The 21,171-nt window shown below is 41.0% G+C and overlaps 1 protein-coding gene across 1 annotated transcript in view; it reads right to left on the bottom strand.

Moving 5' to 3' along the window:
* SPTLC3 (serine palmitoyltransferase long chain base subunit 3) overlaps nucleotides 1-20,602 on the bottom strand; it is a 91,052-nt gene extending 70,450 nt beyond the window's left edge. Inside the window, exons 1-2 of the mRNA XM_026845360.1 lie at nucleotides 20,562-20,602; nucleotides 18,394-18,559 (exon numbers count right to left, since the gene is read on the bottom strand). Of these exons, the coding sequence (XP_026701161.1) occupies nucleotides 18,394-18,507 (114 nt within the window). The 5' untranslated portion in view covers nucleotides 18,508-18,559; nucleotides 20,562-20,602. The remainder of the gene's footprint in view (nucleotides 1-18,393; nucleotides 18,560-20,561) is intronic.
* Between the last annotated feature and the right edge of the window lie 569 nt (nucleotides 20,603-21,171).

Here is a 21,171-nt window from a genome sequence, read left to right as displayed (position 1 = left end):
GTTTGCAAAGCAGAGTTGACTTATTTTGAAATTCCATATATGTCCCTGTGTCTCTGTAGTGAATGAGAGTTAAGCGTTACCAACTTTTTCCTGTGTTACAAACCTCAGTAAAATAACGTGGAAGGCTTGCATTCCTACACAAAAAACCTGCAAGTCTATCCTTATTTCCTAAGATCCGTCTCAGCCCCACACAGCCCTCAAATCTACTTCTGGTATCTTAAGAGCCATACTGCAGAGGAGACCACATTTCCCCGGAACTACTACAGTCCATTTTGGATTTGGAAAGCAAACTATAAAATTTAAGTGTACTCTTGAAGAATGTATGACAAAATGGATTAAAGCACTCTTACTAACCCAGATGAACAGAACAAGGGTGTTGCAGTTACAAAAAAGGTTATGCTAGAATTCTCCTAATGGAAGTATGATAAAAGGCTGGTGGTAGCAGCCACAGCAAGCACTGCTGCTTTTGTTTTAATTAAATGTGCAGTCAACTCTAAAGGATATTATTTCAGAGTACTATGTGCTACGCAATACACACGCTGGCTGTGAAATAATCCATGATTCTGCGGCTATCTGCTTGCCAGTCCTATTTCTTTGCTACTTGCAGAAAAAGGAAGGAAAAAAAAAATCAAAATCAACTCCTTTCCTTTGAGACTCCAGCTGCTTACAGATCTACACCTTCCCCTTCTTGCGCCATTCCTTCCCCTTGGTTCCTTGCCTTCATCCCAGCTGAGCTCACCTGCCACAGACTCAACCCATCCACCTTTCACCTCCTTCTGGCTTTCCCTCTCTAGCCTGCGGCCACGCCGACACCCCCAGCCAGCTGGGCACTCCCCTGGCCTAGTTCTCACAGCGCATTTGCCCCCCTCGGGGCAGCTCTGCCTCACCCCACCCCAGCACCACCGCTGCCCGCTGCAGCTCGCTTCTCCGCACAGCCAAGCAAGCCAGACTTGCCAGTTCAACCACTGCCTTATCTCACCCCCCCATTTCCACCCCAACTGGCCAATTGCCACTTGTGAGAGAGCTCTTTGTTCCTTCCGTCGATTAATACAGATTTCACTGACCTTCACTTGAAAGTGAGGAGTTACAAAACTTCAGTTAGGATTCCTTGCCACTTGAATAACTAGAAATTGTGCCAGGCAGCTATGTCTGATTCTCATAACAGATGTGAAAATGGGACCTAAACCAAACTGTTTATTTAGAAGTGTAACTTGCTTGGCTTATGACGTATGTGGCTTTGCATCTATCTGATGAGTAATCCGAATATGTGAAACTAGCCAATATTAGATAAATCAGATATTATGCAGGTTGAAAATTAATGTTCCTCTTTCAAAAGTGATCAGTATCCATACGTAAGGACCTATATCTGGCATCCTTCCCTTGCAATGTCTTGCATGTGTGTGCAGATATCCTTTTTTTCCATTTTAATTGTCTTTTCTAAACAGAATGTTTCATGGCAATGTTCTTACCTACTCAATTGTTAAAACAGCCTTGTTTACGAACTCTGCTAGATCTTACATGTTGAACAATATGGGCTGAAAACCCCCCCAAAATCAAAAACTCCTTTTCAGTTCTTCAATAATCTGCCAGAACATGTGAAGAGATAGAGCGCAGGTGTGCCTGCTTGTTTTAACCACAGCTAAATGAGGCTAATAAAGAAACAAGACTCCAGCAGTTGTTTCAAGTTAAGAAAAAAATTCTTTGTCCAATAGCACAGGAAGTAATACTGGTTGTTCTGCTTCTACCATGAGTTTCCAGAAATCGTGCCAGAAGATTTATTATCAGACTTGGTAACTGTCATCATGATCTCTCTATGCCAAGAAGGTACAGTGGGTAAATAGGATTGCCTACACATGATTGATACCCATTTCACACCTTTGCTGAAATATTTCATTGCAAACCCTGTCTGAGTCCTGGGGAAAATGGTTGGGGTTTTTGGCCACACAGCTAAGTGACATGTGGCACAGAGAAGAATGCAACACACTGTGCAACAGTGACTAGACATAGCCTTGAAATATTAGCCATAAGCCAGGAAGATGTACAGGGCTGGAGAAAGGAAGGTAGGAACAAGCAGCAAACAGTGAAGTCTGCAAATAAATTGTTGTTAGCCAGCCATAGTGGTTACTTACTGAGAAGTGTCAGGGTGTGAAGATATTTTGAATAGATTTTGAACAGCACTCAACAAGAAAACTAAAGAACCCTTAAAGTTTCCACTGCCAGTCTTTTAGACTACATTTTTAAGGCAGAAGCCTTTTTTGGATATCTGTCTAAAAGCTCTTTAACAGGCTTTCTACACTATTCAAGTTTTTTATGGGTAGCTCTGAAAAACCAAATACTCTAATTATGATCTCCTAAATCTCAAGGAAGAAATAGTCAAAGCTCTTTAAAATGCCTAACCATGAACCTTCAGCCCAAGACGACAGAGTGTCACAGAGTGAGAGGTCTGCATCCATTCCATTTCTGTCTTTATGCTGATGTCCCAAAATACAGCTCCCACTAGAATGCTGTCATTGAGTTCAACAGGAGGTGAACTGAAACCGTGCAGCCTTTGTGAAATGGGTAAACACCAACCAGATGACAATAACGTCTGAATCTGCTCACCCTTGGTTCAGTCTCTTCTATAGGTGAAGAAATGATGCATGACAGAATTAGAACCAAATTACTGCAAAATAATAACATTTAACTTGAACTCAAGTTTCATCTCTAGACTGGTAGAGGAGAAATGTCCCATGAGACATGAGACAAAGATACACTTTTTTTATCCTGACTTAGTAGCAAGTAGAACAGGAGATAGGTCAACAACTGCTTTACACAATACTGATAACAAATCACTGACGTTTGAAAAAGTGGGAAGACTGATGAAAATCCCTGTGAATGAAGGTACATTTCATAGATACTGCTCCTATGTGTACTGAGTATTTTACAAGAAGAGGACAGAATATGAAGTCTTTATCTCAGATTTACAGACTAAATAAATTCCAGAGAAATGCAACGGGAAGATACGCATCATGTAGAAACGACTTAGAGAAGTAAACAGAGCACTATGAACTCTGGAAATAAGAAATTCTGGGTTTCTATGTGTGTCATATGTTAACTGACTTTGGTGTCAAATAAAGCAGCACACTGACAGAAACTTCCTTCTTATTTGGGAGGTAGATCAAGTCTCCTTTCCACTACAGATTCTCCAGGGTATTGGAGGAATGAGTTGACACTGCAGCTTCTCTTTCAACAGGGAATGTGCAGGGCCTTTCTCCTGTGCCCAGCTGCCTATGTTAAGGAAAGAGTGGATGATATACCTTTGTCAAATCTGACTGAAAATGGCTGAACAGCTCTCCAGTTGTTAAGGAGTTGACATACAGATAGTATCATTAAATAAGTCTTGTCTCTATAGGAAATGAGGCCAAAACCAACCGAGACTGTATAATGCTACCATGCTGAAAGAACAAACTATGTGGGTGTTGGCAGTTTTTTTCCCCTCTTACAACACTCTCCTTCCCAACCCCATACATTTTTGATACCTATAAAGCGTTCAGCAGAAAATAAAAAATAAGCATGCCTACCTGACCTTTTAAAAAACTGCATAACTTGTCACTGAATGAAATTTTGTTTCCTGTAAATGTTAACATCTTTATAACAAAATCACGGGATTATGATGCTTTGCTTCTCATCAGGTATACACTGAAACAGTCAGAAAGGTTCAAGTGTCTGATAGTAATACTGACAAAATCAAAAAAAAATATGCTTCACTTCACTTACATAAATCCATGTAATCCTCAGCCCACATGTGAGACAAGTTTTCAAAAGATCTCCAGTTATACTGAATCACAGATATAAAAAGCTACTAATAGTACTTCATCTCTGCAGATTTTAAAATATTTTCCACCTATTGATGTGTAGAGCTGATTTTTACATTCTGATTTGCTTGATTTAATTATTCTGTGCTGAAAGCATTAAGAAGTTCACACCAACATTTTCAAAAGCATCAATTAATTGATACTTTGGGTTGGGGGTGAGATGGAAGCTGATAGAGCTCCACTTTTGATCTGTCATGCTTGGTAACGCCGTCTTGTTCCTTACTAGCAGAGAGTCTGTTGACTTTCCCTCTTGTGTAACCTTCAGAGACATATCTCTAATGCAAAAGCCACAGTGATTTCATTACCAAATCAAAGTGGTGATGACAGGACTTCCTTTATATAATAAGACAATAAAGGGAAGAGATTTCTCTTGTCATGACAGAAATTGAGGAAGAGCCAAGACACTTCTGAAGTGCAGAGAAAAGCCTGTTGAAAATGGACAGGTGAATCTGTGTGCTTGGGAAGACATTGGACATGGAGGGAGATGGAAGGATCTTATAGATGTTACTTTACGCTGAAAACTGCTGCTGTAACAACAAGTCCTCTGCTAGGTTTCTACACTAAGCACCAATGCCCAAGGGCCAGGACTTTGGGGCCACCCTGCTCAGCTATCCATCCTCACAATAGACATACAAAAAAAAAGGAGAGCTTCCTTGCAGCTCTTCTTGATCCTGTCTATCTTTGGTTAAAGACAGTCATCTTTTACAGAATTTTATTTCTTTAGCTTTCACTGGTGATCAAGAGATGTGAGGAGGCCAATTAATTCCTTTTCAGGGATGCAACAAATTACACCTCTCCTGGGACAAAAGGTTTAACCCAAGGTGAAACTGTATTTTATTAAAGCTACTCCTCAGTGCCCAAAGCACATGTCTCCTGTCTCAGTTCACACACTTAGTCATAATTATTTTGCCAAGTCTTACTAATGCACACAACATATCCAACATTCCACACTACTGCATGTCAACATACCAGTTCCATTAATATACACCTGAAAATAAAGACAGATTACAGAGTTGATAAGCTTTCTCTCCCTTGAAAACGTGTGTATATTTTAAGAACAAGCATAGACTTGGCATATACCAACAGCATACTTGTCGCAGAATGAAAACCAACAGTGTTAACTTTTTTTCTTTAAAACGTGTAGATTTTGGCAAATGCTTATTTCTGGTTTGGAATCCGTACTTGATCCTACTTGGTTGTGGGTATGAATTAGATTTTAGAAACAGAGCTTCTGACTTCAACTTGAAGACACTGTTACCAAATGTGCTGAAAGCCAAAATTTACTAATAAGCAAGCTCCACCCATGTGGGATTCTTCCTAGATTATTTGATAAAGTAATTTCATATTTCTTAACTAGGGATGAAACAGGACTGTACACACACAGAAAGCAGAATCTACTTTGTAAGACCCCTTATATGGTCACACACAGATGCACCAATCCAATGTTTAAAGGCTTATAAAAATCTCACTATTGATTCTTTTATAACCTTGAGCAAGTGAAAAGAAAACGAGGAAGGTGGCCCATAGGTGAAAGATTTTGATTACAAGTGAGGAAAAGGGGTGGAGATTTCATCAAAACAGTTTGAAAAGGCTTTGTTTCCTTTGTGGTCAAAACAAAACAACAAAAAAACAAGATTTCCCCCTTCGGGATTAACACAGCCTGGTACCTCCTAGAACCTCCCAAACAATCTTACCACCCACATATGCAAACAAAAAAAACCTGTTTATGCAACAATGATGCAAGGAAAAAATTGCACAGGAGACCAATGCCTTATATAAAGAAGATATGACATCAAGAGATGTGCAGACACACATTTTTGTGCCAGAGACACAAAATGTTCCCTTTGAGCATGCCTGATGACAAGAGATTGCTGGAAGTTCAAAAGCTCAGACTCATGAACATGATCTTAAAAAGCTGGGAAAATATATTAATTTTCCAAAGGTTTTCTTGGACCATGAAGTGCCTTCAACAAAACTTGTTGGCCTTGAACTGTTTCCTTGTTTGCTGTGGGTATCTGTGTAGCACCCGTAACTTTGAGGCTGATCAGCATGTGGCCCAAGTAGGAGATACATTTGATCAGATCATGGGTCTGGGATTCTTTCAGGAAACAGCTGACAAGGAGGTACAAGACAAGCACAGGTGATCTTAAATTTATTTCAGAAGTTATATAACCTGGCCTCCAAAGTTCCCATCTAAATTACTACAGTCACTGATACATGGCTGCTAGCACTGAGTGGAAACACCTGTATCCTGCCCTCTCCAGGCAGTGGCTTGGGTCATCTTTACAGATCAGCCCCACAACAGGGTACACAAATGCCTGATCGCAGCTACATTTGCCTTCAGGGAGTGCAACCTGGGAGCCACAGAGGGAGAACTGTTTCTTTCAGAAGAGAAACACAAAGTTTTGTGGAGACATGAGGAATGGATAAGGAACTGAAATACAGGGACAGAGTGAGGCCCTCTCTTGCAGACCAACCCCAAGAAGCTCAAGAATGTACAAATGGCCACTGTGATTCCACATGTAGGCTGACAGCTTTGCAACTGTGAGACGATTAGCCAGGTTAAAGTCTCAGATAGCTGTATGCCAGTCACAGAGAGGGATGTATGGCAGCTCTTCCGACCATGGGTATCAGCAGCAGTGACAGGGAAGCAGAAACTCAAATAAAAGTCCTGGAGGGAGCAGAGAGCAGCATGATGTTGGCTGACATGGCTATGAGTCTCAGCTCCTCACCACAAATTTGTCTTTCCATATTCCTGTAGTTAAGTGAATAAATTCTCTCACTTCTTGGTAGGCTGAGGGGAAGAAAGAGATTTTTTTTTTTGGAAGAGGGAGAAATGACAGAGCACATGTCACAGCCCATGCTTGGCCAAATGAACAAAGGAAAGTATACAGCTAAGTAATTTCCACAACGACAGATGATCAGAAGAACAGACAAGGCTTTGCTGAGTTACATCTACACTGGATGTTCTCCCAGAAATTTAAAATGCTTCAGGAGGCAGAAAGTCACCTGGACAGAACAGGTTAAACATTAGTTTGTGCTGAAGACATGGGTGCACATAGATGGTATGTGCCCTGGAAATTCAGCTCTTCCTTCACCTTGCAGTTTTATACTAAAGGTATCCCACTGAATGCTCTCCCTATCTGGCTAAATTAATATATCCTAAAGTGTAAAACATTCCAGCTCCTCTTCAGTCTGGCACGCAATATTGCTGGTTCCTGCTTCCTCCTCTTCTCCTTAAATGAATTTTTCTTCCCAATTCAAAATCCATCCCACAAAGACAACTGTCTCAGACAACAGCCTCACAAAACTTCCCACTTGGTTGCTTTCTAAAAGTGTTTTCTGTGGAAAAATTAGCTGCCAGGAATGGCAGGAATTGTCTGGCTGAGCCACTGGTCATTGTAGGGAAATTTAATTTCCTGTTTTGCTGGCTAATGCCAAAGTCCTAGCCACAACAAAAGTTAATTTTCTTTTAAAAGAAATTAAAAAATAATAATCCATGAGAGAGTTCATAAGTCTTGTCGGAAGCAGAAACAGTCCTGCATATCATGACAAAAAAAGGGGTCTTTATGGTTGTCTAGTACCCTATAAAAGAGAATTTGGACCACCAGCGCACACTTGCAAACAGCAAGCTGTGAGAGGCAGCATGATGGTAACCATTATTCTGGTGAAAAATCAGGTTTTACAGAGACTGTGGGAAAATAAGGGAAGATTAGCGAGAGGGATTATAAACATGCTCAAGTGACTTACAGCTGTGGTGTAGAAAAACACATATATCATACTAATTGTTGTCTAGCCTTGTGTGCTGGACAACATCTGTCTTTTGATAACACTGGCCTGTGAGAGACTTAGAGACACCCTATGGAACACACTTGAGATTCCTCCCCTGCTGTGGGAAAGATCAAAGCACAGTGGTAAACTAGGTCTGAGCAAATCCCTGAAATACAGGTGAAAACAGGAGGTTTGGTGACCCTCTATCATGGACTGAGCTCTGCTGGTACCTTTGTCCTCACTTGTGTGTCTCTGCCCAGGTGCTGCTTTGGGGATCCCCTGGTTGGCGAGGTAATGGAAATAAATTTACTTTTTGCATTTCATCTGTGGGCTTTGCAATTGTCCTGTGTTCTGCCTGTACTGGCTTACACATTTGGCATAGTCAGCAGGTCCAGGAACAGTGGCAAAAAAGTCAGAGACTGGGGATGCCACGGCAGTGACTGCCCATATTCTTGGATGGCCCAGTACTGAGCCCTGGACCCCCATGGCCACTTTCCTGGCTACACAGGGCAGAAGCATGGGCTGAAATAGATGACAGGGTGGTGGTTACCCCCCAAAGAATTGAAACAGCTATATGGGGGTTGCCGTGGACAGAAGCATCAGTTTCTTGTTGCAAGTTAGAGGGGAGATTGGGATGGTTATTAGTCACTGGTCTTCGAGCTCTTGACCATGAAGCTGTTGTATTACAGAGTAAAATGAGAAAATTGGAAAGGAAAAGCAGGACTTTACAAGATGCAAAGGCAATTGCACAAGAAGTAATTACTACTGAAACAGAGCATTGCCGTGGGCTGCAAGATACTGAAGAATGGTTGATAGCACATACTGCTAATAAACAGAGGGGGGGAGGGAGCGAGTGGCTGTGTGGTGCTTAGTTGTGGGTCGGGGTTAAACCATGACAGTCTTTTTTGGCACCCAACACAGGGCGTGAAGGGTTCAAGATAACAACAGATTTGATCAGAAGGCGCTAGATCAAATTCATAGTTGTTATTGCTGTTTAGATATTAATTGGCAGGTTTCTGTGCTTGCCATGGGCCCCTCTTGCCTTACTGTACATTAGAGTTTAGTACTCACTGGCTGCTCTTTGGTTTTGCTGCTTGCTGTACTGCTTATCTTCTTACTCTGCTGTGCCTGAGAACATTTTGATAACAGCAGTAGCTCATGCATTGATTACAGAATTAAATCTGGACAGTGTAGCAAGTAACAAGAAGTATCAAAATGCAGCTTTTGAGTGAAGCGCCTGCCTCACTAAAACCCTTGATTATACCAGCAGTCACAACTGTGATGGATAACGTAGGCACTCTAGCAAATACCTTGAGGGAAATTTGGGCTATAACTTTGGGACCATCTGTGTGGGTGGTGAATAAAGGAAAGCTGGCAAAACCGAAAGGAGTTACGTCATGGGTAATGAGGAAACAAATGTGGAAGGATCTTGTACAGGCTGGTGTCCCACGATGAGAAATAAATAGGATTACATTACCTATGACAGGAGTTAATACCTACACACAAAAGCCTTCGGCCCCTGGCCCCACCACCAACTCTGTGCCCACCCCCCACACCAGCCTGCCACCTCAAGGCAAGGAATTACCTGGCAAATGCCAAAACAGCAGAAATGAAGGTTTGACAGGTCCCCCAAAATTGCTGTCACTGTAGCATCTTACTGCGAAGGGAACCAACACCCCTATGTTCCTTTAACTATAAAGTGGTGGTCTGGGGGGATTTTATAGTGTTTGCTCTGCTGGATGATGGAGCTGAGGTTACTGTATCCCATAGTAATACTAATAATAAAGAAGCCACATGACAGATCTGTGGACTGGGGGGAAATCCGACCCCTGTCTCTGAGCTAAGGTTACCTTAACAATAGGAAATGCCACTCCATTTACCACAACGGTGTTAATTGCCCCAATTAAAGAATATATCTTGGGTATTGATGTGTTGGCAGGATGAACAGTTGAAACTTTAAATGGTCACTTTTGCTTCAGGACTTCACAGGCGGGATTTTCTATGCAACCTATAACCATCTTGCGTGAATTCATGAAGTGGGATCCTGTTGTGCTGCCTGTGACTGCCAAGGTGGTAACTGTAAAACAATATTGTATTCCAGGAGGGAGGAGGAAATTACTCAAACCATTCAACAAGTGGGAAACGTTAAGGAAACCATAACTGCTTTTAATAATCCTATTTGGCCTGTTCAAAAACCAGATGGCATTTGGAGAATGACTGTAGAGAGCTGAATAAAGTCACCCACTTTCCCCCTTGCAGTTATGGTACCAGACATGATTACTCTTATAGAAAAAAATCAGCAAAAATTTACAACCCTGGATGGCGGCAATAGATTTTGTTAATGCTTTATTTTTGATAGCCATTACACATTTATAAAGCAGGTGCACATAACTGTACTATTTGTATGCAGCTATATTTAAGGGCATTACATAGGCCATAGGGAAAGTTAAAACAGGGTTAGTGGGCCTTGAATACCTGACAGGTCGATTACAGGGGCCCCCTGCCCCTGTCAAGGGGGTGGCGATATGTATTCTCTGCTGTGGATACAGTGTCAGGGCTGTTTTTTTGCTAAACCCACGGAATACGCCGATCAAAATAAGACAATTGAAGCATTAGAACAACTCACCAATACAGACCTCCTCAACAAATGCAATGTGACCCAAGGAACACACTTTATTGGACATAATGTCCAAGATTGGGTTCAAGGATTAGGGATGGCTTGGATAATTCCACGTTGCCTACCATCCCCAAGCTAATGACTCAATTGAAAGAACGAATGGGATGTTGAAGGAACAATTAAAAAAGCTAACCAGTACTAAAACTTTACAATGCTGGAGTTCACATTTTACTAAAGCAGGTTTTTGGTGTCTTTTGAATAGAAGAATATTCATAATCAAACACCCTATGATCGCATTACAACACCTCCAGTACAAAACACGGTGAGGACTGAAATTCTTTCAGATGGTGTCTCTCCCAAAACATTAACTACAGGGGAAATGGAATTGTTTACACTGATGGATTGTGTGGTAGGGCCGCAACCTCTTAGTCTAAACATGAAGATTCACATAATCCCTGAGACTGCCATATGGTTCTGTATCCCAGATTCTTTTATTTTACATCCTCTATCGATATCCGATTCTTGAGTTCTTGTATTTCAGGTATTTCCAATGAATACCTGTGCCTAACCTGAGGAACAGTGTTATAGGTGTCATGAACCCAACGCTGAATTGAAGTTCAGTCTGAAAAAGTGAAAGCCATAGCTCTTCAATCTGTGAAGGCTATTACTTCACATCAGGTTATCAAACTCAGAGTGATATTAGATGAAGGAGGTGGAGCAACAGCATATGTATTACTGGAAGGCGATGACACTCCTCTTTTCCTCCCTTATCACAGGCTGGCTTGTCGTGCTTTGTAGTCTTGTACTAGAGGCACATGCCCTGGATACATTTCTAAGGTCAACATACAAATACTCTGATTTGGTTGGTCTCTCCTATAACTAACTCATCTGCCTTTCGCATTAAGAGAGGATTAACAGCTGCAGATCTTTTGACAACATGTTTCATTGGCGTGCCAACCCCAGTAGTTGTATTACAGAATTATGCTATGCAAGGTACTTTTGAAATTAACTTTCCTCATTCTTATTATTTCCAAGTAGGTAATGGCTGTACACCAAGGAACATTACAAAATCAATTGACAGTGAACTATCCCCTTCTTTGACCCCATAAACACTGCTCTGATTTTGATGGCATGTGTTGCTTTACCTTATCTGATGAATCAGCCAGCATAGAGGAGAACATTCAACTTAACACATCAAATGAAACAATCTACTGGTGGTACCTGGCTGGCTGAAAGGTTTAATTCCCTGACAGGATGAGTGGAACATCCGATTCAAAGCATTACTATAGAGATGTGTTTATTCCTTTTTCCATATGTTTATTATGTGCCTCTAAATTATCTGGCCCTAAACTCCACAAGCCCAAATGGACACCTCTAGCTTTGCCAGCCCCAGCAGAAGTAGTCACTTGAGCGAGGGGGTAGAATGTGGGAAAATAAGGGGAGACTGACAAGAAGGATTACAAACACACTCAAGTGACCTCCAGCTGAGGTGTAGAAAAACACATGTATCATACTAATTGTTGTCTAGCCTTGTGTGCTGGACAACATCTGTCTTTTGATAACATTGGCCTGTGAGAGACTTAGAGACACCCTATGGAACACACTTGAGATTCCTCCCCTGCTGTGGGAAAGATCAAAGCACAGTGGTAAACTAGGCCTGCACAAATCCCTGAAATACAGGCGAAAACAGGAGGTTTGGTGACCCTCTATCATGGACTGAGCTCTGCTGGTACCTGTGTTCTCACTGGTGTGCCTCTGCCCAGGTGCTGCTTTGAGGATCCCCTGGTTGGCGAGGTAATGAAAATAAATATATTTTTTGCATTTCATCTGTGGGCTTTGCAATTGTCCTGTGTACGGCCCGTGCCAGCTCACACAGAGACCCAGACAGTTCCAAAGCAGCCATTATCTTATCATTCTGCCCATTATAATAATGAACTTGCTTCTGCAATGGAACGCAGCCAGCTACGTCCCTCTCTGACATAGCAGGTGGGAAACGTACATTACCTTACTTGTTTCTGAAAGCCAGACTCCACTTACAGCTTACAAAGGTAATGAATTCCAATGCTGAAGGGACATAAGTAGGCAAGCGATGGGACTAGCCACTTCATGGCTTTCTTTTACTAATTACCTCTACTGAGCAAGAATAAGCTGCTTGCTAGCTAATTACCCACAGAAAACCCACTGGGGTTCTGGATCAGTTCTGTCCATTTTTAGATCACTACGCTGACTCTTACTGGAGAAAACATGGCTCCTTACACTGAAGGGTCACAGACTCACTTAGTCTGAATCAGCCCTCAGCTGGTCTCTGGTTCATCCTTGTGTTCAAAGGCAAGTCAACACCACATTTCCAGCAGAGTGCTTGGGATTTTGCCCAGCTGGATCCTGAAAGCCTCCATGATGGAGGCTCCAGAGCAACATGTCCCAATGTTTTTATCTGCATTTTTTTTCCCCCATATATGAAACCTCTCCATCCTCCAGGGAAAGTATGAACCATTAACCACTACCCTTTGAGCCCAATGATCCAGCTAGTTATTAACCCATTGAGACCGTAATGTCCCGAGCAGCTTATGAGGATGGTATTGCTTAAGTCAAGGTAGATGACATCCATCACTCTTCCCTCATTCACAAATCTAGCTATTTCATCACAGAAGACAATCAGTCAGTCAAACATCCTTTATCTTTGGTACATCTATGCCTGCTATTCCAAATAACCTTCCTCTCTATGCTTGCAGAAACAACCTTTGCTAGAAATGATCCTCCTTTTGAAGGCAGGTGAAATATTTGCCTTTTGTAAGTTACCAAATATCTTCTTTGATATCCATGACCTTTCAAAGATGATAGTGTGTGATAGCACTATGACATCAGCCAGCACACTGGATTGAGATTTATCAAGAGATCTATGACTCAGTCTTCTTCCACTACTGGTAGTTTGATGACACAGAAGCTTGGAAGACTTTGTTGGGGAAAAATGAGGCAAAGAAAGCATGGAGTACCTCAGCCTTACCTGTGTCTGCAGTCACTAAGTCACCCACCCCATTCAGCAATGGGCCACATTTCCCCGTTTATTCGTTTACTACTAATGTAGCAGTAAAAGCTCTTCTTGCTTCCCTTGATGTCCCTTGCAAATTCAACTCCAGGTGAGCTTTGGCTTTCCTAACACCATCCCTACATGCCCCTGAAACACTCCAAAATTCTTCTTTTGGAGCCCATTCCTGTTTCTACCTCTTGTATACCACGTTTTTGCACTGGAGCTCAATCATAGGTTATACAGCTAAACCAGTCTGCTGATACATTTACTTGTTTTCATGAGTACAAGGATGAGTGGTTCTTGTGGAGGTTGTCCTTCAAAACCCAACATACTAGGTTTTTCAAGCCATAGCAAATCAATACATGCTATTCTTGTGAGGGCTTAAACTTCCAAAATTTAATGACCTGAATTTAAAGATTTCCAGGTGTTAACAGGGTAGCGACACCAGCCCTACTAGAAACTTATTTATTGTGCTATGCGAAAAATCTCTAGTCCTGAATGCAAAGTCTCATGCAACACACTTAAAGCATTGTTACAAGAGTCACTGTTACATCTGCCTACACACTGGTCACATCTCAGTTTGCAGAGAGACATCTTCAACATTTCCTGCTTCCAGTGCATTGAGCTCATCACATAGCAGGGTAGATGACAGAAACAAGGGTGTGGATTCAAGACCTGTGATTATTAGCCAAGAGTGCTGGTACAAAGCAACAAATTTCTGGGGCTCAAAACCAAGGAGAAGAGAAGTCAGGAACTGAGGATGAGGAGGTCATGTCTGTGGTGCAGGTGAAGCAACAGGTGTAGCAATTGGTAGAGAACTCTGACTGGAAACCAGTTCTCAGTATCTTCCCAGTGTCACTACAGCTATGAAACCCAGAGGGCTTATGGGGATTGCACTTTCCACTAATACATACACAATGGAACAAGTCCAAAAGGCTTAGGTGCTGCAAGTGAAACAAGCTGGGGCCAATGATGTCCCCTTTCAGTTTGTTTTTGCCCAAAGCAACACCAAAAAATGAAGGTATTTCAGGAAAAAAAAAATATTTTGGCTGTACAGCTGACGCTGCAAACATCTGAAAAGGCTATAACGTGATCAACCTTAATGCTCCCCTCCTTTCTCTTCTCTTATTAATACACCTTATCTCATGACTCTAATTGTGAGAATTAGCTTACTTTTTTTTTCCCTGAGGGACTTATTAACATTGAGTTTGCATCCAGAATGCCCCAGTTACATGAACTACTGTAGAAGCACATGAAGTATATGTGAGAGGACAAAGCACAAAGAAATTACAGGGGGCATTTACAACATACAAGAAAATAATTCCCAGTTGCACGGCATGACTCTCTTTTTAAACAATCAGTGTTTTCTTTAAGATCTTCACTGGGGAGTATGTGACATTATAGTGTAAAAATGAGAGGAAGAAAAGCAGAGGAGCCAAAAGCATGGAAGGGACTGAGACCAATTGCTGAAGTACTGAAGCAGTAGCAGAGTAGAACACGGGGCAGAGGGTAAATATAATCAGCTTCCAAATTTTTGAGCCCTTAAATGCCAGAGACTATAACATTTTCAGGCTATCAAATAAGTGGGACAGATGTTACTGAGTTTGATCTCATCCCAGGCTCTTTTTTGGTTTCAGAAAGGAGTTTAAAAGCCCTGGAAAAGGCTGTAGTCTTGTTCACTGCAAGTTTCTTCCAAGCTACTGCCATTCTCAGTGCAGAACAGAAAAAGAAAGAATTTGCAAACAGCTTTATAGTGTCTTGGAAGCTCTCTAAGGCATCCAGGGAAAGGATCCATCAAAGAAATGAAATGCTGCATGTGTACTTCAGGAAAAAAGACGTTTCCACTGGACAAACCTATTTATTGTTTTAAAAATCCAGTGTCTCCTACATTTGACACCTAATCAACAGCACTAAATCAGCAAAAGAAACCACTGCTAGGAAAACACCTTCTCCTGGCTACTACAGTTACATAAACAAATAGGTTAGCTGTTGAATTGTGCTTTGGATAAAGGCAAGTCCATGCTACACGTTTTGGAAGAACACAAAGCATCTGCCTGTGTTATAAGCACTAATGAAGTGGAAGACATGGCCCGTGACCCACCTCCCAAAGCTTAGGTCTTACTGTGGCTCAACTTCCAATGAATGCAAGAATGCAGCATGCTTGTGGGGACGTGGTTAGGCCTGGTGTCTAGGAGTCTGTGCTATCAACTAGAATTGAGCAAGTCGGACTTAAAATAATCACAGAAGCTATTCAAACGAGCAGTCCCACCCCAAAGCAGTATATCTCTTCCCCAAAAGCAACAGCTTCTCTTCTGGTAGGGTGCTTCACTGCTGCTTTATCACTTGGCTACCTCTTTTCCTGTCCTTGGTATGCCACAGATTGCTAGAAGCAAAGAGAGCCTCCCTACTCCCCCACATTTGATCATTCCTAATTACCTCCCCCAACGCATTAAACAAAATCCTTTCTTTGGAAACCTGGGGGTTTTGCGGTATCAGAATTGCTTCTCTATTTCTGTCATGCACACACAGACACGCAGAATGTTCTTACATCATTAAGATGCAAAACACATTGTTGCTGAGCCACTGTTTTCAAAAGCAGTGTTTCCAAAGCCAGCATTTCCTCAAGCCAATGCTTCCTGTGGGCTCCCTGGAAAAAAAAAAAAAGGCTAATTTCTGCAAAGCCTGATGTTCCAGTCAGTCAATTGTGTACAACTATTGCTACATATTCCCGGTTTAGAAGCGTTCACTGTGCCATGCCCTTGCTGCAGCTTCTGCACCACCAGTTGCCTCTCTCAGACCAGTACACATCCTCCTCCCCTCCTTACAAAGTAACACAGCTGCAACTAACCCCAAGAGTTTCAGAACTGCCACAAGTCTCCAGTGCTAGAATCATCATCATTAGTCACGTCCTCTGAATATCCTAGCGCTGTATTTCCCCACCTATGTAAGCTGTTTAATGGTGAATTAATTTACTGAATAGGCAGTAAAGTACATATGTGTGTGTGTATGTTATGGGAAACTGGGGCAAGGTGGAGAAAGAGCAAAAGAGGAAGGGAGGAGGATGATTGGAATCATGACAAACCTGGGTCTGGTTCCCGCACAGGCTTCCTTGTGCACCCAGCTGCCATATTCCCTGCTCCTCAGATCCCAGCTGTAAAGTGGGAAGCACACCTCAGGGAGGTGTTGCAAATATAAACGCACTGGAAGACTGCGTGAAGTCGCACACCTACAGCATGTAAGTCATGTAAACAGATCAGGTAGGAAGGAGCAGTATCTGTTCCTGTAAAATAGGATAAAGCGTAAGTACCAAACAGGGTGAGGCAGCTGGGGCGGGGAAACAGACCAGACAGGAATGGGGAGATTCCTACCAGGAATGAGATTCCTGGTTCATACAGACTCTGTTTCCTTCTTTCCCAATCTGTGTTTGAAGCAGGAAGAGAGGGGAAATGGCATGTAATTCGGAACACAGTGCTAGACCTCGATTTACCAAATGTGCTTTTGATAAGCCTCCTGAACTTTCTAAGGTTTCACTTCCTCACCACTTCCTCAGCCACGGATGGTATTTACTAGTCGTGCAGTGCTTCTTTTATATTTCACATGGCAGGGTAAAACCCCTTCTCCAACCATATGGACCTTGTAAAACTTCACTAATCTAGCAGGTACATCTACTAACTTCTCCTTCATTTCTTTGCACCCCTTTCAGTCCAATCTTTATTTCCTTTTTGCTCATCCTCAGTAATATTCTACTTTACTTCTCTAGCCATATCTTTTCTATTAAGGAGGAAATCCTAATTAATCCCCATCCTGGGAGACTACTGCTTTAAAAAACAGTCGTTGGCAGCAGGTTAACAATAAATGAATGGCAAGGCTTAGTCCCTGGAATTTGTCACTCAAACTGAAGGCAAAGATTTCAGGCATTGTTGTGTCAAATAGCTAACACATAAAATGATGAGGAGATATATGTGATAGATAAAGGATGCTAGATTATCTTTCTGGAAGCAAATCCCAAGAAAGGCCTTTTCAATCATTGCACAAGCTTTTTTGCTTTCCTCATCCTACACAAGCCAAGGATTGGGAAACACCCATACCAAGGAAGACACCTAAAGCCAGATAATCATTAAGCATGACACTGGGCGTGCCTTCATTAGTGTGCTAGGCGTGTGAGAGCGCCATTTAGAGAAAGATATAAGATAGCAGTTTATTTGTAAAACGGAGGAGACCTTGCCACAGTTGTTGTCTAAAGCTTTCGACAGGGATGGTCAGGTGAGTTCTCAGGCTCCAAAAGCAACCTTCTCCATCCCCCTCACACCATCACACCACACTGTAAAGCCAGCCTTTTTCTAGTCAATACAAGACTTTCTACTAACTATCACATCAAGATCCAGAGTTAGGACATTTTAAGACAGTATGTTCCCAGTCAGAACAGGTACTACAGACAGACAATATTTAAGATTTGGGCTTTTTTGACAAAAGCATACCTTTGGTTTTGTGGTTCATTCTTTAAGATGCTACATGCCAACTGTTGTACAGAACATTCACATAAATGAGAAGCACTCGTTTCAAAAAGAACAGCTTGAGAAAATAGTAAACTGACTCGGATTTTAAGGAGTACAAGGCTGGAGAGCAGGCATCAGTTAAACCAACCTTGCAGTAATGTAAACATTGAGAAAAGACTGCTTCCCCTGCCTACATTTTTTTGGTTATACTTGTACAGCAATAAATCACACTTGAAAAACCACTCCACACACTTTAAGGTGATAAAACAGCTTTCCACTAGTTATTAATACATCGCAAAGTCAATTCCACCATCCGTTAAGCTTTAGAAGGAAACTACCACATTTCAGCATGCGTGCATTTGATGTGTTTGATATGAACTAGACCCTAGTTAGTCCACAGGACCAACTGTACGTTGCATGAGCATTCACAACTCTCACTGCAGTTCAGGATGGCAGAAAAAAAAGCAGCTTCTGGTCCAAAGACTAACAAATTTAACACACAAGCCTAATCCATACAACTTGTTCAATGGAGACTAAGACCGCCATAAATCTAGCTTAATAAGTAATGTTGCAACTACCTATTTGTTTTCAATATTGAGGCAATTAGGGTAAACAATTAAACCTTACCTTCATTCCTTTAGTAATTCCATTTTTCTTATACATTCCACTTTTTAAGAGGTTATTCTGTTTCTGATGATGATGATGTAGATGTCCATTGCAGACAGCACTGGGATTAGCCATCTGTTTAAATTAGTCAGATTCTCAGTTCTTAAGGGTGTCTCAGGTCTTTCTACTGTAAAAAGACAGTGGGACGAGCAGATAAAGTTCTTGGTTAAGGCCTGAAAGGTATCCAACTGGTCTGTCAGGATTTTCCGGGATGAGAGGAGGAACTATCTTTTGCAATATCTTAGAAACTTAAAACTGTTTCTTTCATACACCTTCAGCCCCAGCAAGCTAGAATGCGAAATACATAGCAGGAGGTGTGCTCTTAAAATCTCTGAAAAATACTGCTCATTGCTGGCTATTGTATGAACACAGCTTCTATGAGTCAACAAGACTGCTGCAGCTATCAAGAAGTGGGTGGATTCAGAGGCGGAGACACTTAAAGATATATTACCTCTTAAATATCTCCCAGTGAGGAACATTAAGTTTCTTTCTCCTGATTACACTCAATGTAGAGCTACGTAACTCCATCTAGAGTTACAAAATGTTTTGAAAATTTAAACAGAGTAATCTTTACAATTACGTGGTCCATCTTGCTAAGAGCACATTGGCTGGGAAAAAGTATTTCACTGAGTAGAACACAACAACTATTTTTTCTTTTTTTATTCTTCTTATATAGGTAACATGATAGACACAGCATTAACGCTACAAGCAAATGGAAAGCATTTTAGTGAATGGACTTTTATAGAAGTTGATTAATTTAGTTTTAAAACAAGTCAGTCTTTAATCATAAGTGAAACTACTAAGCAGGACTAAAATACATCCTTGCTTTTAAGACAAGAGTCTATTGATTGTGAAAATACTCACATATATTGCTTTTGCTGAACCAAATTCTCCTGTTTTGGATTTTAGTGGCAAAACACAGAAGTATAAGCATCTTTGGCAGCATTTGATAGAATTCCTCCCAAAATAATTAAAATTAGCATGAAGACAGATTAAATGAAAGCTATATTATAGTATCTATTTTGGAAAAAAAAAGTAAGGATAAAAGTCTTGGAGAAAAAAATACTTGGAGAGTTTTAATTAGAAAAAAATTACTATGTCATCTTGGCAATGAAATGCAATATACAGAAAAAGCAGCCTACAACTTGAGTATGTGGAATGCAGAAGATTAAATCTTAAATGAACCACTGCGAAAGTATACAAGGAAACACATTGCATTGGTTTTGAAAACTTGTCTTAGACATGTACTGAATTGCTAAGATGTATTTTCTCCTTTGAAGTGATCTGCAAAGTGGGGTATCTTCGATGTGTTGGAAAACTTTTGGTTCCTACCCAGGAGGCACTTAAACTGAACTGTATTTAAAAGAAATATCTGTGTATCTTTCCTTCTGCATTTCACCTCATTTCATACCACGTAGTGGCCTGCAGAGACTTCCACTGAGATCTGTAGAAAACCTTCATGATACGCTATAGTGTAGCACAACTGAAAAAACATTCCATCTCTAACTACGTTTGATTTTATATCCTTGGAAGGAAGCCTTTTACTTACATACTCCAATTAGTAAGACAGTAGTATTTTTGGTCAAGAAGATATCCCCTTAACTGAGTAAAATGACACAGAAACAGTAAACCACCAAAATGTTTGCTTCTGTTCACCGTTAGAACTCAAACTTCCTAGGTTTCACCGTTTTGGTGTTCTTCCTAGGCAAGAATGGCTTATTTCTGTATGAAAGTATTTATTTAGTCTTCATTAAGGCATTTGTAAGGATAAGTCAATTACAGATTAATTGTGAATATGTAGCGAAAAATTATTGGTCATGATGAGTGGCTAGGAGTTCATATTTGCAAGAAAAAGACTAAGATGAGGACAAGCCAGAAATAGGCAGAAAGAATGGTCAGTAATAATTCCCTGCATATCTATCACCTATGGTACCATGATAAATAGTAAAAAGTATGTAGAGCATGCTCTCTGCATCTGGCATCCCCCTCCTACCAGGAAGCATTCTTCATTTGAGAAGTGTTTCCTTGATTCTCACAGCAAATCAAACATCTGTACAACATGCTGTCTGTTCACTCAGTTGCTGATCATCTTCACCCTGTTGGGACAAAGATAAGACAAGGAAACTTACCATAGTAGTGTTCTTCCCCTTAACAGCTTCCAGCATCTCAGCTAGCACCTCTGCCAGGTATGCTTCCCAACAGACTGAGCACCTTCTGGGGCACAAAGTGATATAATTAACATCTCATGTGTGTCTTTTTTTTTTTTTTTTTTTTTTTTTTTTGATGATACAAATTCTGTCTAGTCCCAAACTGTAAGTCTACACTTGTTTTCAATTTCAAGGACCATGAAATACCAGTGCCCTTATATGAATAAAGTAGTGAATTAAATATGCTATATTAACTTTAGTTTTCAACATCTTTAACATTTAAGACCACAGACAAGCAGCACTAAAAAAAAAGATACTACGTTTAGATATGAATTGAAATGAGCAATTTTAAAAACCTCAGAGAACAGGTATCCTCTCAGATTTCTTTTAACCTTGCTCTGAAAGCCAGAGCTCACAAAACAAACACCACTAGAAGCTGAGTATAGTTCTGCCCTGATTCCATTCAGAGCAAGTGATTTATAAAGAGATGAGTCCGGCCAAATACACACAGATGATCTGTAAACAGAATGATGTATTTGTCCTGCAGCAAAAAAAATATGTTGAATTGTGCCCTTCAGAACTCCATCTCAGT

Source organism: Athene cunicularia (genome assembly GCF_003259725.1).
Source record: "Athene cunicularia isolate RWA chromosome 3 unlocalized genomic scaffold, athCun1 chr3_part1, whole genome shotgun sequence".
NCBI lineage: Eukaryota > Metazoa > Chordata > Aves > Strigiformes > Strigidae > Athene > Athene cunicularia.
This window is presented reverse-complemented; position numbering and strand designations above follow the sequence as displayed.